The 17,576-nt window shown below is 30.2% G+C and overlaps 1 protein-coding gene across 1 annotated transcript; it reads right to left on the minus strand.

The window, feature by feature from the left end:
• Positions 1-7,512: 7,512 nt before the first annotated feature.
• On the minus strand, positions 7,513-15,394 carry LOC119610624 (T-box transcription factor TBX3-like). Its single transcript, XM_037965919.1, has 5 exons — positions 15,024-15,394; positions 13,746-13,911; positions 8,948-9,215; positions 8,710-8,847; positions 7,513-8,292 (listed from the first exon to the last, which is right to left on the minus strand). The coding sequence occupies exons 1-5, from the start codon at positions 15,112-15,114 to the stop codon at positions 7,633-7,635; spliced, it is 1,323 nt and encodes a 440-aa protein (XP_037821847.1). The 5' UTR covers positions 15,115-15,394; the 3' UTR covers positions 7,513-7,632.
• Between the last annotated feature and the right edge of the window lie 2,182 nt (positions 15,395-17,576).

Below are 17,576 nucleotides of genomic sequence, written 5' to 3' on the forward strand. Positions count from 1 at the left end.
CACCATAAATTCTCTAACATGTTTATACGATTTCATACATATTTACAATACACGGACATTGTAAATAGTACCGACAAACGTTTTGATCAAGCAAATAGAGAAGAAGTTGACGGTAGATGAGAATTGTACAAAAAGGGTGTTAGGAGAAGAGGTGAATTTTGTTGTGAATATCTCCATTAGAGAGGGGAGCAGTCGCTAGGTTAAAGGGGAGAGGGCAGAGACCCCGAGAGTCCGAAGCAAAAGGAGGACGGCGAGGGAGCGAGCGAGCGAGCGAGCGAGAGAGCGAGCGAGCGAGCGAGCGAGCGAGCAGCGAGCGAGCAGCGAGCGAGCGAGCGAGCGAGAGAGCGAGCGAGCGAGCGAGCGAGCGAGCGAGCGAGCGAGCGAGCGAGCGAGAGAGCGAGCGAGCGAGCGAGCGAGCGAGCGAGCGAGCGAGCGAGCGAGGGAGCGAGGAGCGAGCGAGCGAGCGAGCGAGCGAGCGAGCGAGCGAGCGAGCGAGAGAGCGAGCGAGCGAGCGAGCGAGCGAGCGAGCTAGCGAGCGAGCGAGCGAGCGAGCGATCTAGCGATCTATAGATCTAGCGATATCTAGCGATCGATCGATCTATCTATCTATCTATCTATCTATCGATCTACTATCTAATCTATCTATCTATCTATCTATCGATCATCTATCTATCTATCTATCTATCTATCTATCTATCTATCTATCTATCTATCTATCTATCTATCTATCTGTCTATTGATCTCACAAGATCAGTAGATAGAAGTATCACATGATAAAGAGACTCTGGCTAAAGCAATCTATATAAACAAGGGAAATACTACCAAAGGTTCTCAGCGATCAAGATATCCCTATATTGGATAAAAATCGAGTTTGATCGGAAATGAAAGCTGCACTTTTACTTTATAAAGAACACATGAAAACTTCATGATTAGGAAGAAGCTGTGTTACGTTTCTTTAATATAAAAACTATATCTTTTTCCATAAACCCTTTCCATTCTTTGTACCTCCTATATGTATATAACCAAACCAAAAAGGAAACCCCGACAAAACTATGCCATTTGCGCAGAATTTTTATAGAGTTGAAAAACTACTATGAATGGCAATCATAAACATTTGTCAAAGTTATTGCTGTATAGTGATCGTGATGATGATCGTGTTGCTTAGCTAAGGTGATGGTGACTCTTGTTTTATTTTGTTTTCTTTACTGTTTAATATATTATTTGGCTTAAAACACCTTTTGACAAAAGGTATTTATGGTTAAAAAGGGGGAGTCGGACGTCGAAGGAAAGCAGCATTAAGAGAGCGATCGATAGATTTAAGCAAAATGTGCGGTATTTTGGCTTTTAACTGCTCTTAACAAAGTCCAGTAGTTAAAACAATTTCTGGTGATAAGACATCCATTATGAACAGCAGTTTGACGGCTTTTAAGATTGTTTTAAGTTTGCCGACCACGTTAAGAGCGTATTTCGGATGATTGCCACAGCCACACCAACCGTGGCTTTTAAACAAATACAAATAAAAACAGAAAAAGACTATATATATTTTTTTTAGTTACACACATCACCAGAAAAGAGAGAGAGAATCGAACATTTTGAATTGAAATTATTGAAGTAGTCAGTAGATTTTGTGTGTGCATGTGTTATTTAAGGTGATGTGCTGGTTACGGGGGAGACAGATTTGTCGCTTTTTAAGTGATAATAACGCATTTCGTTGAGGTGATTCGTTTCGTTGCGTTCTGGTTTTTTTTTATTTTTATTTTTCGTTTCTTTAAAGTTTCCATTATAGAGTTCTACGTTGGAAGTCTGGTTAGAAGTTGCCAGGTTTAGTTTTGATCATGGTTTTCTTGCGTTCTCTTTACATTTTTATTGATCTCTGAAATATTGAAATAATTTATTGTACTAGATCTAGCGTTTAAACCATATTTGGGATCAGTGATCTACATAATCTCTTTGTAGATCAGTATAACTGAGATTTAAAGATCAAAGAATCCTAAAATTTTTAGTTTTCAAGTCGTCAATTAGAGTCTCTCTTTAGTTTAATGATAAAGGTTCATAGGATCGCTATAAAAGTGTGATTTAAGAAAAAGATTCATTACAAATAAGTCAAGTTGACATTTATTAGAAGTTTCAACAACTTAATTGTGTTCGTGATCACTGATCTATAAAATATCTTTAAAGATAAGTACGAATAAGATTTAACGATCACAGAATTGCAAGATTTTAAGTTTTGAAATTGTCAATTAGATTCGCTCTGTAAGTATGATCAGTCTTTTTAAGCAAAAGATCCATTACAAATTACTCAAGTGAAAATTGATTAGAAGTTTAAACAACTGTGATTGTAATCGTGATCACTGATCTACAAAATTTCTTTTCATTATAAAATTGGTTATATAACTCCGGATATTCATTTGGCGATCAAAGAATGGCTAGATTTGAAGTTGACAATTACAGCTTCTCTTAAGTCCAATGATAAGAATTCATAGGATCGCTATCAAAATAAGATCAATCTTTTAGCCAAATAATAAGCAGTTTGAATATTTTCTGAGATATGATTTGGTTTATTGTGATCGTGATTCATTAATATATAACTTTAGCTCTAAAACACTCTGATTATTCATAAATCTGAATCTGATAAAGATCACCATATATAATAAATCATTTCTATTTATTAACAATTATAAGTAATTTATAGTGATCGTGATTCTTTTCTTGCTTTTTAGTTATGGAAGAGAAACTCTAAGACAATTGACAGCAAATTTACAAGATCAGTTAATGATCAGATGTTTTTAAAATGTGTGAATCTCTGATTTAACTGCAGCATTTCATATCAAATGAATTTATCCATAGATCTTTTTATTGTGATTCTTGATCTTTTCTCTAGAGATAGACGATCTTGAAAGGGTAAGGATTGCTCGATCACCTTAACAATAAGATTACGATTAAATCTCTCAGTATTGAAAGCAAAAGGGAATAACACGTTGTGGTATTTTGGTGAAAATAGATGGAAAGGAGACGGACTAGTTCAATTAATATCAGAAAAGTAGATTCAAATTCCTTATGGATTGATAATGATCCAACAGATTTCTATTCAGCATCCATCTAAGTTTCCTTCACCTAAATATACACTTAACTTGACCATAAATCAATCTCATCGTTTATATGATACCAATATCCGTAGAGAAATCTCGATCATATGGCGTTCCCGAAAATTTCATTTCAACGATCTATCTCGATTGATCAATAAAGTAATTGAATGCAATGACATTCTTAAATTTAGCGAGGAAGTCTTGAAAACTACTACTTGGCAACCCCATTGACTCCAATGAAATCCATTGATTCATTCAACCAGAAAAACCGTAAATCAAGGTGGTGAAATAACATGTACAAACATTAGCTGCCACAACACTTTTCACTTCAAGCGACTAGTGGCTTTATTTTCCACAGCATATAGTGCAACAGCCACAATACACACTCAAAAATTCCCCCACTTGACTTTAATCTTAAAACACTGTTGCAGTCTAATTCCACTTCTTCTCCAACAACAGCACTACTGTTGCTGCTACCTTTTACTTTTGATAACGCAGTGTTAGTGTGTGTGTGTAAAAAAATCTTACGCTTTAGTGTCCACTGTGTGCGGTCGTTCGTTCAATCGCTTCTGTCGGTCGTGCGGCCGTTTGGTCAGTCAGCTATTAAAAACCGTGGCATTGAGCGTGGAATTTCTGGCGCCATCAATTTGATCATTTCAGATATGATGCGTTTGCTTTTTTAAGCTATACAAAAAATTTTAATTAAAAATACTTCTTTTGAAAAGTTCAAAAATCATCAATGATTAGCATAACGGAAAGGGAAATGTGTAGGATTTGAATGTTCGATATCCAACAAAAAAAGTCAATATTGCATTGCCTTAAAGAAAGAGCTTCTTTTTGTGTTTTAGTGTTAACTAAATACTAATTTAATTAAATATTAATAAAGTTTAAAATTAATGATCAACGGATATTAAGCAAATTAAAAAGTTGGGTAAATATTGATAATAAAATATTTGGTTGAATTATTTATTTTAATTGAGTTTCACCAACGTCTTCCTTTTGTTTATAAATTAATAAAAAATTAGTTACTTAATTTGCAATAAAACTTTTTAGTTTTATTTATTCAGTGATATTTTTAGCTTTCAAATATCTTGATCAATTTGAGGTTATGTGATTCAAAAAGATAGATTTCTACTAGAGTCAAGCTCAACATCATACATTTTGTTTACCTATAATTAGATCGGTTTCTTGATTCTTAGACATCAATCTTCACATCTATTGGAATTTTTTCTGAAAACTAGTTGGAGAGAATGGTTCAAATGCTCACAGGAAAATCTCGATCAGACTACGATCACGTAAGCCTTTTTTTAAATGGATGAATAGAGAACTAGATCGATGGAGTACCTCAAGCCAGAGTTGAAATTTCGGTTAGATCACAAGCTCAACAGCTTCTATATAATGGATCAATAGATTACTTGAGTCGTCGAAATATCATGATAGAAATCCAGTTAATGTATGACGATTTTCTAAAGAGTTTCTTCAAAATCCTTAGGGAAGATTGTTACTGATTGATTGAACTTTTTCTATTGAACTATTAATGTGGTAAAGACGTAACTTCCTCGAGTTCCACTAAACTTTACAATAAGTAAGACTGGTGGGGATAATGAAACAAGTAATGTTTGTAAGAAAATCTAGAATAGTTTGCAATACCGAAAGCTTCCCTTCAATTGATTCAAAGAGCAAATAGATGCAATAGTATTCTTATTTGTATAGGGAAGCCGAATGCCTTCAAAAATGAGATTGACTCTACAACGATTATCAGAAAAAGAGGCTGACAGAAAAAACGTAGTAATGATAGAATTGTTCCCATAAATATGTACTGAAGGCTAATCCACCGATTTCGAATTCATTGACAATTGAATAACCAAACTATATCACAATCGCATAAGCTTTTTTTTAAATTAATTTGTAGATGAACTGTGTAGTGAAGATTTTAATAATAACCCAATAATTCGTCGTTCTATGCTCGTGATTGAACTTGGACTGAAAGTAGGAAAGGTATAAAAAAAACTTACTTCTAAATCTTACTATGGTTAAATAAGTATGATAGACGCTACCTTATAATATTTCCTCACTAATTGGTTCTACATTCCACAACACTTTCCTAATCAGAAACATTGGAAAAATAATTCTCCAAAACAGTGGACCTATTTCTGTTATAATCCAACTATCGACACATGTGAAAAGCGCACCAGTTATTAAAGTACTGTAATATCTTTTCAATACAACTTAAGTAAGATCAAATAGCCGATTTTCCGGGCTTCAAGTAGATATGTATATTAGACCCCGAAATCCTATTCGACAGGGTCGGTTTTCATAACAGTTTGTCGTATGTTATGATCTAGCAGGGATCTTACAAAATACATCAAGTTCCATTAAACGTTGTAATATTGGAAAAAAGTTCAGAAAAGTGATGATATATAAGTAATGGGGTAAATGAAGGTTTAGCGTCGCTATCCGTGAATAAAAACAGAGCAGATATAGCAACGGCTGAGTTATTAAATTTCTGCCACGAACATAAGGTAGAGATCAATTGCATTTATCTTATTTGCGTCTTAGTCTTCCAATTTTCACTAACTTCTTCTACAAAACTAAGTACAATGTTAGTGACAAACTACGTTTGGAAGTCCTATGTGTGGACTTCAGAATGTCCGAAGTAATAAGAATTAGATATCGTCTTATTTAACACTCGTATAATCTAAATTTTGAAAACAAGTTTTAGGATCTTCCTAATAGCCAATGTTAATGGCAAACTACATTTCGACTTCCCAACGTCCGAAGTAAAAGTGTGCATTTTCCACGGAAAATTGAGAAACTCCAAAAATGTGAATAGTTAGGTAGTGCTTTTGAGGATGCTGAAATAGACACGCGACTGGAAGTCCTATATATGACAAAGTATTAAACAATCACAATTTTTTTCACCGGAATGGTAAAACTTTAAGAAACTCGTTAACATCTAGGGATTATTTAGAACTACTTTTATTTTACTTATTTTTACTACTTAGAACTGTAGAGCGCTAACGATCAATCACATCTATCTTAGGTGGGTCAGAGACTTCCGATTTTCTTCGGCTTTTCGTGCAAAATTAAACGAAAGCACTTGAATCATCAGTTACTTCTCGTATGAGCCTGCGAATTAGATATAGTCTTATCATACAAACTAAATTTTGACGAAAACAAGTTTTTTAGATCGTCCTAGTAGTAGGTCGTTCAAATGTAGTTTGGAAAAGTTTGGATGTCCGAAGTAAAAGTCAATATTTTCCACGAAAAGATACAAATCTGGATAACCTGTATATGACAAAGTATTAAACAATCAACAATTTTTCCCCGAAATGGTTGGGGAAGTATTTACATATATTTGGGGAATATTAACATATAACTACTTAGATACTATAATAAGTGCCAACGATCAATCAGATCTATCTTACTTAAGTAAGAGTCTTCCAATTTCCTTCGGCTTCTCGTACAAAATGAAACGAAAACATTTTGAAGCTCCAGTAGCGGCTCAATAACTTCTCGTATCAACATGCAAATTTGATGACGTCTTATTTAACACTCGTATGCTAATGCAAATAGAATTACTGGAAATTTCCGTTCCGTTAAACCGAAAGTTTTTCCCCTGGAAAGTATTATCGGTAACAGTCGCACTGCTACAAAAACAACTGGGAGTCTTGAATAAGTCTTGAAACCCACTTGAAAAAGAATTCGTTTTGGTTCTTGCGAACTATCAGTTTTTTCTTGAAATGGTAAAATCTTTCCATATATATTAACTCAACTAATGAATAATGAATGCGAACAACCTAATATCGCTCATGATGGTTTCTATTTGTGTCCTCAAGCATACAAAAACCAAGATAAATTTCGGACATTTAAGGGTTAATAGTTTGGTAATATTGAATAAATGCTAATACAAGTGCAAGTATTGACAGGCTAAAGCAATCACGAGATATTTTTTCGAATAACAAAGTCGAAAGAATCACGAAGAACCCAAAATGTAAAGTCGGAAGAAAAGATTATTATGACAAGATCACAAAAAGTTGAAAAGTTAAATCAACAGAAATTGTTTGCTTCAAATATCAACTTCTGGCATAATTATTTGAAAGCACTAATTCTTGGCATTAGAATCTATAAAGCACAAATACTCGACAACCTTTCCCTTAACTCTCAGTGTTATTTTGTAGCGATTCTAAAGCTGCTTACTCATTGTTGGAAATATAAGCATAAACACCAGTAAAACGCCCTTCAAATTATTGTTGTTTCATAAAGATTTTATTATAAAATTTTCCAAAATTAAAACTTACTAAACTAATTTACAATGTTTAACTTACTAACTAAATTTAAATGTAAATAAAAATAATTTAACAATTTTTTTTTAACAATAATAAATCATAACTTAAAAATATATATAAATCAAAATAACGATGCACAGCATACATAAAACATCACAATCATAATTAAAAAATTAACATAAATCATGCTCGTTAGCACAACGACGTCCTGCTCTCTTTCTCTCTCTCGCCCTCTCTTCGTCACCTTTTAAATGATCTTAATAAGCCAAAATAGCGGAAATACTAAAATTATTTCTCTTTTGGGAGGCGGGCTGAGCTGGTGCTGTAGAGGTTTCAGCTGAGGAGGATGAAGCAGCAGATGAGGTAGAGGGTGTGGGAGAAGGTGCTGAAGAAGAGGCTAAGGATTTGGTTTCTTCATGATTTGGGGAAGGTTGATATGTAGGAGCTGGCATTTGTAGAGCATGAGAAGTTAGGTTGTATCTCAAAGGATCCATGATTAAAGATTGTAAATGTTGCTGCATAAATTGTGAAGAAGCCAATTGCTGTTGATGAGGATGATAAAATGAAGAAGTGGGAGAATTCATATATTGAGCTTGTAGCTGTTGTTGTTGTTGCTTATGTTGAGCCATTAAATACTGCTCATAACGTAATGCTTGAGGCGAACATTCTTCATCTGAAGATTCTAAAGATCTCAAACGTTTCTGCTGGGGTGGTGAGTCAAAACTTGAAACACTTGAACGATCATCTTCTGATTTAGACAAACAATCATCACTTTCCTCATGCTGACTTGAAGAAGAGGAGGAGGAGGAAGAGGATGATGAAGACATCATTTTTCTTTTACATTTTGATTGACCAGTTTCACGAAAACCTTTAGCAAAGGGATTATTGTCAATTTTCAATTTTGTTATACGATCATTCTAAAAATAGAAAAAAAGAGAAGCAAAGAGAGAACATGTATTATTAATATGTTTTTTTCTTAAGTGAAAGTAATATGAAGTCATATTTATTTAAAAATACTTGAAAGTGTCAAAATTGACGTCAGTAATTAGCAAATTCTATGGCTGTTATAGTAAAAAGTGTAACTTGGCGCGCCTTTAAGTAAAACTGGCGCGACATTTTTAAGTGTCTTCATGAATGGATTGTCTAGAGGCGTGAAATTTTTATTTAAACATTGTTTTCGTTTTGTTAACGTATGTTAAAAAATAGTAACAAGTTTAAGATCTACATATGTGGACCTGCGGGGGGTTAGGATTTGTTAGAGTCTAGACATTTCAAGTGGTTTTTTTGTTTTCGGTAATAGGAGTTTATTTTGTTAAAAGGGACTAAGTACTAACCTGATAGGCGGTCACAGCTATGAATTCGGTTTCAGGAAATACATAATTTTGCTGAGGAGCCCAGGGTAATTGAGACAAATCGGATGTCTTAATTATATGCAAACGGGGCTGGTATTTATGCATGCTGGCCAAAACGATCTAAAAGAGAGAAAGGAAAAGAAAATTTTTATTAATATTTTGGTTTAAGAGTTAGAAGATTTAAGAGAGAGAGTGAAAGAGGGAATAGAGAGATACTTACATGACCACTATTATCCATGGTATTGTTAGTCAATTTGACTTTATTGAATAATATAGTTTGAGATTGCCAATGTGAACCGGTCGAAGGGCTATCGGGATGTAAAAACATTCTTTGAGGCGATTGAGGTTCAGCACCTCCAGCCGGCACCCATTGAGAACCCGAAAACTTATAACGACAATCACCAATAGGAACCATTTCCAATAAAACACAATATTGGGATTCTTCTTCTAAACCCTTAACCGAAACACGCATCGAAGGAAACATACGTCTAAAAGAGAAAAAATAAGAAAAAAAAGTTAGTTTTCAAACATCATAAATCATTATTGTGAAGAAAAATCCAAATGAAATGAAAATTATATATATATTCCCTAAACAAATGGGTGTAAACTTTGGCTGATTTGTGGTTTTGATATGATAAACAACAAAACCTTAAAACTAAATAAACTCCAGCCTTAACAAGTGTTTTAACAGAGCCCTCTGATACTCATATATAATTATCAAACGTCAAGAATAAACCAAAATAACAAAAGAGTAAAAAAAAACCAAGACAGTGATCATTATAACAGCAGGCGATCATAAACCGATTGGCGCCATTTACACAATTTAAATTAAGGCACAAACAAATAAAATCACAAAGAAAAGGTCAATATCTTTAAGCCACAACAAAATTAAACATAAATTTCAATACCCCATAATGATTAATTATCAGAATTTAAATTTTGAAAAAAAAACTAAACAAGATCAGCAATTTGAGAGAGAGAGTGAAAAAAATATGTGATAAAGAGTGTCAAATTAATTGCTAGTTTTGTTAGGTTTTTTTTTTTCTTTAGAAAGTAAACAAAACAGAAGTGTTATAATATGAATAATTTTATAATAAATGTTAAGTTCGGCAGCACGTGTGTTTGGCAAATTTGTGGGAGCTTTTGTTTAAGGCAAAAAGCTAATTTTTTTAAAGAAATTTTTGAGTTTTCAGCAACTGTTTGGTTAGATTTTAAAAGAAATTTGATTTTGAAACTTAAGTTTGACAATTGTCTTAAGATTCCGGGTTAACAAAAGCTTTATATTAAGATTTGTTTTATGTCAAGTCTTAGCTGGATCAATGAAAGTGAAGAATATCTGCTTCTTATTAAAAAAAGCTTTTCTAAGGCTTGGCTTTTAAAGTTTCATTTATAATTTTGTTTAATTTTTAGATTTCTCACAAAAACTTTAAAGCTTTCACCTTAAATTATGATGCACTTGAAAAGCTTTACAAAACTATTAAATGTTTTAGTCTATTTTATAAAGTTTCTCAAGCTGTTTAGCGATTTAAGATGCTAATAAGTTTTTATGTATTATTTTATGAACAGAAAAGCTTTAAAGCTTTATTATTAAAATACTATAGGTTTGTTAAAAGCAGCTTTACCGAAGACGAAGATTTACGTTTATCTTAAAGCTTTTGTTAGACTTTTTCAAAAGAAAACGAAAATAAAAGCTTTGACAAACCCAAAGCTTTGGTTTATTTTATATTAAGACATATTTCTTGACATTTTTTGTTAACAAAAGTTTTATTTAATTTACAGACTTGAACTTATAGACTTTTTTGTTTTAAATTAAAAGTTTTCTGTTCCTTTTTCATTAAAAATCTTAAGACATTTTTATGTTAACATGACATTTTTGTCATAACATTAACATAAACTCTTTAATTGTTGAAATTTATTAAGATATATATGTTAATGTCTGTGTTAAATTTGTCTTTTATTAACATTTATTTCCCTTTAAAATGTTAAGTGAAATTTTATGTCTTGAGATATGTTGAACAGTTGTCATGACATAATTTTTTTAGAAAACTTTTATTTAAAGAGTTTTGTAAAAATTTTGAAACTTTATCATGTAACAAAAGCCGTTTTTAGTCAAAAATTTTACTTTCATTGACATAAATTGTTATAACATAAAAATGTCTTGACATATTTATGTTAACATAACATTTATATTATGTAATTAACCAAAACTCTTTAATTTTTGTATTTTTTCTTAAAAATAAAACATTAAATGTCAAGACATTTTTGTGTTTACTAAAAAGATTTATGTCTTGACATTAATGTTAACTATTGAAATTATATTTTTAATTTTATTTGAATTGTCATACAATTTTCCTTAAAAATAAAACATTAAATGTCATGACATTTCTAATTTTACTAAAGATTTATGTCATGACATTTATGTTAACTTTTGAAATTATGTTTTTTTTTTCTTAAAATTTAAATATTATTTAAATTGTTACACGATTTTAAGACTTTTCGGAATAAGCAATTGTTTAAGACAATTTTAATTACTAAATGTCATGACATATTTATGTTAACATAACATTTATGTTTTGCCGTTAATAATAATTCTTGAAACTTTATATTTTTCTTTAATATAAAACTTCAATGTCATGACATATTTGTGTTAAAATGAGATTTATGTCCAGACATTATTAATTAACATTAATGTCATGACATAAATATCAAGTTAAGTTAAAAAATTTTATTAAAATTGTTATTTTTGTTAAGGGTGAGTTTAATATTTGAATTAAATACCTAAAGTTAGTTTAAACTAAAAATATCATGACATTTATATCAAGACATTAAGAAAAGCTAAGAAAAATTTTTATTTTATTTATATAAAATATAAAAATTTTATAGATAAATGTTTATAGGAATGTGTCAAGTTTTAAACTTCTTGCTTTTCTTTGTTTATTCAATTTCAATGAAGTTTCCTTTTAGAAAAATTCTCAAAATTTTATTAAATAACTATTGTTTTGTCTCTTCACTCTTGTCTTCCCCTTAAACGTTTCTTTTGTCTGCACAATCTTTTTTAATTTATTTTAAATTATATTCCCTACAATCATTTGTATATTTCTTATGAATATTATAATGAGAACTTAATGAGCAGCGGCAACAGCTCCCTTAAAATGTCTCAAAACAATGACAGGTCGGTTGGTCGGACCGAACAAAACATAAGCAAACACTCTATAGACAACAACAAAAATTTACATAAAAATCTTAAAACATAATTATGTTAATTTTCAAATATTAAATAAATAACTGAAATAAAAGAAAAAAAGATTTTTACAAGTTATAGATCCCGACTTGTAACGGCTACCTAAAACCTGTCTACTAAATTATAAGAAAACAATGAACTTAATGAATTATTAAGAGATGCCGCCGCCTTCATTATATTGTTTTTAGTTTTTATTTCAACTAAAACAAAAACAACAACAACAACAAGTTAAACTTATCATTATCACACAGAAAAAAAGTGTGAAATCTCAGGTAGTTGGTAGTAGTTATTGGGTGACCCTTTTCATTCTTTGTCTGCTTCATATTTGTCAATAATCATAAATTTTGGTTGTGACGTTGTCGTTTTATATATGTTGTTGTTATTTTTGGAAAAAATATAGAAATTCTAAAACAATAAACTAAAAATGTTTTGTAGTTATTGTCAACACTTGTTAAAAACAATGAAACAAGTGTCTGCTGTGGACTATGGTCTCACTGATCTCTCCTGTAATGAAATGAAATGACCGACCTTATGCTGTTTTTATGATTTAACTGGCGCCAGCGGTAAAATTTTTTTAATGTTACTTTTATTACTTGCTTCGTTTTTCTTTTTTTTCGAACAAAATTCCTTTTAAATTGAACATTTTCAAAGTGTTTGATGTGTGTTAGAAGGTTTTCGTAATAATTTTTAATGTAAACCAGAGTTTTGTGATAAATAATTCCAAATATTATTGTCATAAATTTAAAGAACAATTAATTGATTTTGATTTCTAAGATTATTGAAATATTAAGTTTAAACTAAGGGGCTTGATTTTGTAAAGTTGCAGAAGCTTTAAAGCTTGAACCATAAAACCTTAGAAAGTTAGTTTTGTTTTTGCTAAATTGCTTTAAAACTTTAAAAGCTTTTACTGTTATATAAAAGTTTAATATTCTCTTACTTGTTTTACTTTATCTTTTTCTAACAAAAGCTTTAAAGCTTTAATAATAGACTAGGATACAGTTTTAAAAGCTTTACAAAACTGTTAATAGTTTTCTTAAAAAGTTAATCAAGAAAGTAAAAAAATGTTATTGATATTTGTAAAGTTTTTAAGAAGACAAAAGCTTTAAAGCTTTATTAATCCAATGTTGTGAATTTTGTTACAAGTTTCTTTACCATTTTACTACTTCATCACTTTAAGAAGAAAAAAGCAGCGAAAAGCTTTTCTAAGTAATTTTTAAATGAATTTTAGATAATAAAGCTTTATTTAATGTTGTGAATTTGTTACAAGTTTCTTTACTATTATAGTACTTTTTTACTATTTTTTTAAGCTTTTCTCAAGCTTTTTAAAGTGAAAAAGTAGTGAAAAGCTTTTCTAAGTTATTTAAAGCTTTTTTAAGTACATTTTGTTTCAAAAGTTATCACATAAAAGAAAATTCTTAAACTTTAATGAGAAATTTCAAAGTCACTCTCTTGTTTATGTTAAATAATCTTATAAAGCAACAAACTAAAGCCTACTTTAAGGCTGGTTTCTTTTATTTGCTTATTGCCTGCCTGAAAACTATTTGTGTAGTTAATCAAAGGCGCCTTTTAATATTTGTTTTTTACTCTCCCTCTTGATCCTATCTAAATACTTCCACTATTTATTTGGGTTCTTTTCACAAACATTTTAACAAAGTAAATGTTTAATGACAGTTTTTTTAGAGAAATTTATAGCTGGCGCCCTACATCACTTGCCCTTTCTAAGAGCTGCACAAATATTTGTTTAGGATACCAAAATTTTTTTGTTCAACAAACTTACCTTCCACTTTTGGTGATAATCATTTCAGTGCCGATCTTATGAAATTGCTGCCATAAATCATTATTTTCCAATTTGGCCTCAACATTGCCGGGCAGAGTGGGACGAGGTGCTGGCACCATCATATGGTGTGGTGGCATGCCCAAGGGCAACATTTGGGGAAAGGGATCTAAAAGTGGAAAAATTGAATAGAAATTAGGAAAAAGGAAAGAAAATTTTAAAAATAAAAAAAAGCTTTTAAGATTTTTGTATAAAAAGCGTTTAGCAAGCTTTTTAATAAAAAGCTTTTATCAAGCTTTTTTAATAAAAAGCTATTATTTAGCTTTTTCAGAGCCATTTATGTTTGAGAAAAAGTTTTTAAGTCGTTTTTTGCAGGAACAGCTTTAGAAGAATAAAAGCTTTTAAAAGTGGAAAATTGTATATAAATTAGGAAAAAGGGAAGAATATGTAAAAATAATAAAGCTATTCAGATTTTTTAATAAAAAACGTTTAGCAAGCTTTCTAATAAAAAAACTTCCAGCAATCTTTTTTTAATAAAAAGCTATTATTTAGCTTTTTCAGAACAATTAATATTTAAGAAAAAGTGTTTAAGTCTTTTTTAGAGGAACAAAAGCTTTTTAAGGCTTCTAAAAGTGGAAAATTGAATAGAAATTAGCAAAAAGAGAAGAAAATGTAAAAATAAAAAAGCTTTAAAGCTTTTATTTAGATTTTTAAATAAAAAGCGTTTAGCAAGCTTTTTAATAAAAAGCTTTCAGCAAGCTTCTTTAATAAAAAGCTATTATTTAGCTTTTTAGAACAATTAATTTTTGAGAAAAAGTTTTTAAGTCTTTTCAGAGGAAAAGCTTTTTAAAGCTTTAGATAAAAAAGATCTTTAAAGCTTTAGAGGAATAAAAGCTTTAGAGAAATAAAATGTTTTAAAAGCTTTAAAAGAAAAAAAGCTTTTTAAAGCTTTAGAGGACAAAAGCTTTTAAAAGCTTTAGATGGGAAAAAGCTTTTTCAAGCTTTTTTTGGAGAAATAACTTTTTTATTTTATTTAGTTATTTATAATTATAATTTTTTGAATTTTTAAAAGTTTTTCAAAATTTAATTTTTTCCTAATTTTTCAAAAATTGAAAAAATTCTTTTAAAATTTTTAATTTTATTAAAAAATTCTAAAAGAATTTTTAAAAAAATTCTTTGAAACAAAAATTCAAACATTTCAAATTTTCTTAAAAAAGCCGACGGCAATAAAAATTTTTTCAACAATTTTTTATTAAAATTTAAGAAAAAAAAAAAACCCACCTGGTATACGTTGCATAATTTGTTGACGATAAATTTCTTGAGCAATTTGTTGCTGCATACGATATTCCATTAATTCTTGTACATTAAACATTTTGTTTAAGATTTTATTTAAAAATTATTTTTTTAAAAAATTTATTAATATTTTTTTTAATTGTTTTATTAATTAACACCACACACTTTGCTGTTGTTTTTGTTATTAATTTGTTCAGTCACTGTTTATTATTATTTTTTTTGGTTTTCTAATTTGTTGTTAAACTAGTTTATTTATTAATAATTACTAATTAGTAACAAAATTCTTTTAACACTTCTTTTTTCTTAAGAATCTAAACATAAATATTCTTTTCTTTTTATTTTTTCTCAACGATCTTAACCACTCAACGTTACAAAAACTACTGATCTTTTATTAAACAACTGTTTAGTTAACTAGTAGTTAAACAAATCTCTCCCACTCAAATATAGAAAACATGCTCATTTTTTACGCTCTTTTTAAGTTAAAACACTCTCTTAGTTTTGAAACCAGTTTTCAAATACCTGTTTTTAGTAATTGTTGTATTGGGCTTGTGATTGGTTCATTCATTAAACTGTTCCTTGGGAGAGAGAGAGAGAAAGGGAGAGAGTGTGTGAGTGTTTGCTTGTGTGTTTTGGTTGAAAGCAAGTCAGTGTAAGAGAGAAAGAAACAAAAAACGGTTGCGTGCGTATGAAAAGCAAACTCCATTTTTAAAGCATTCACTTACACTTAGAAAAACCATCTTTATCATTTAGTTGTGTTCATATTGTTAAGTGCTATTGTTAACGCTTGTTTTTAATGATTTTTCTCACTCTTTTTCTCTCTTCTTTAACAGTATAACTCCTCCCTGTTATTATCACTTCTAGAACTTTGCTTTCTAATTGAAAAGTGCTAGTTTTTTCAATATTTGTAGCATGTTCCAGCTATTTCTGTTGTGGTTGAAAAGTAATTAGGATTTTTTTTCATCTTCTTTTTCCTGTTCCATAAACAGTCCTTGTATTTTGTTATAAAACTTTGTTTTGTTCTTATATTACAGACCTTTTTTGGTCTTATCTCTTGAGGCAATTGTAAAATATTACAAATAAATTTCAGCATCTGTTTTTATATTTATTGTAAATTCCTGTCCTCTAAGAACGTAATACAATTGGCGGCTGCTAGCTGACTCTTAGGTTTCCTTTTTTTATCTAGAGTAATTTCAATGTAATTCCCTTAAAAAATCTTTAATTGTTTTCTTTTGGGCAGGTGCTATATTTTCTTACTTGTTATTTAATTTATCTATTATTTCTTTACACAAAATTCTCGTTTTATATTACAAAATATTCATGAAATTCAAAATTGATCATTTTCATACTTTTTTCTATCAACGTCAGTCACAGTTAACAAGAAATTTTGTTTTCAAATATGTTAAAAATTATGGAAATTTTTTTCATTTCAATAGATTTAATTTATTCCAAAAAAATAAATGTGTAAAAATATGCAGTGTTAAAAAATTGAAATTTGAAATTGATTTTCAGTTAGAAACAGTTGGTTTACTATAATAGTTTTCAAATTATTTGAAAATATTTACCTTATTATGCTAAGTTGAATAAAATTAAAAAAAAAAAAAATATTTGCTAAAAATATTTTTGAATAGGAAATTTTTAGAAATTTGGAAGTACATGCGTCATTAACTAAAATTTTCATGTTTATTCATTGACGTCAATTATTTAAAAACCCAAATTAATAATAATAATAAAATTAATATAAAAGCTGAAGGTCAATTAAATATTTAATCAGAATGTCATTAATGAAATTTATAAATATAAAACTAAAATATTATAATAACATAAACAAATTCAATAATTTTAAGGTTAAGTCGAAGTGCTTTACGTGATAGGTTCACGGTGTTAGTTTTACAAGTATAGGGTGAGTTAGAAATGACTCACCAACGCTCTTTTGTGTAATTTGCATGTAGCTTCACTTCGGAAATGCAATATTATCACTTCGGTTAACCATCAAACAGATGGGATGGTCTCTGCTGATTCGGCAACAGCACCTAGAGACGTAATCGATAGACCGTAATACGAATCCATCAAATAAGATAAAGACAGTCTGGTATAAACAGAGTAAAAACTGAAAATCCATCACCATTAAACCCTGAATACGCGTCTATGTTATCCGACAAATTCGCTCTAGGTGTATGGGTGGAAAAGGCCCGCATACCCCTTTCCGTAACCTATATACTGGCCACCAACACAACGCTTAGCCGCTGAGAGGTATCTGCAGTTCTTATCGGCAACAGCACCGAACTTTTGCCGAAATATAACTTTCACAGTGTATCGGGCTTTTAAAAAACATTCTCTTCCCTAGATTTTATATTTAAATCACAGCCACCACGTCCAACTAGGGACAAGAGATGCAAAAACATCACTACCGTTTACCACCACGAACATGGGATGGTCTCTGTGGAGACCTAGAGGCGTAATCTGTAGACCGAAAATAAGAATCCATCAAATAAGACAAAGACGGTCTAGTAAACACTGAACCTACCCTGACAAAGGAATGAA

This window comes from Lucilia sericata, unplaced genomic scaffold, assembly GCF_015586225.1.
Source record: "Lucilia sericata isolate MDLA Ls3-8-SP2 unplaced genomic scaffold, ASM1558622v1 Contig001253F_arrow, whole genome shotgun sequence".
NCBI classification, from domain to species: Eukaryota; Metazoa; Arthropoda; class Insecta; order Diptera; family Calliphoridae; genus Lucilia; species Lucilia sericata.

Excerpts from the sequence above, each read along its gene's own strand:
- LOC119610624 (XM_037965919.1), bottom strand. The coding sequence starts at position 15,114 with ATGTTTAATGTACAAGAATTAATGGAATATCGTATGCAGCAACAAATT. Across the intron at positions 8,848-8,947 it reads CCATGGATAATAGTGGTCAT|ATCGTTTTGGCCAGCATGCA; the intron begins GTAAGTATCTCT and ends TCTCTCTTTTAG. Across the intron at positions 8,293-8,709 it reads TAGCTGTGACCGCCTATCAG|AATGATCGTATAACAAAATT; the intron begins GTTAGTACTTAG and ends TTCTATTTTTAG.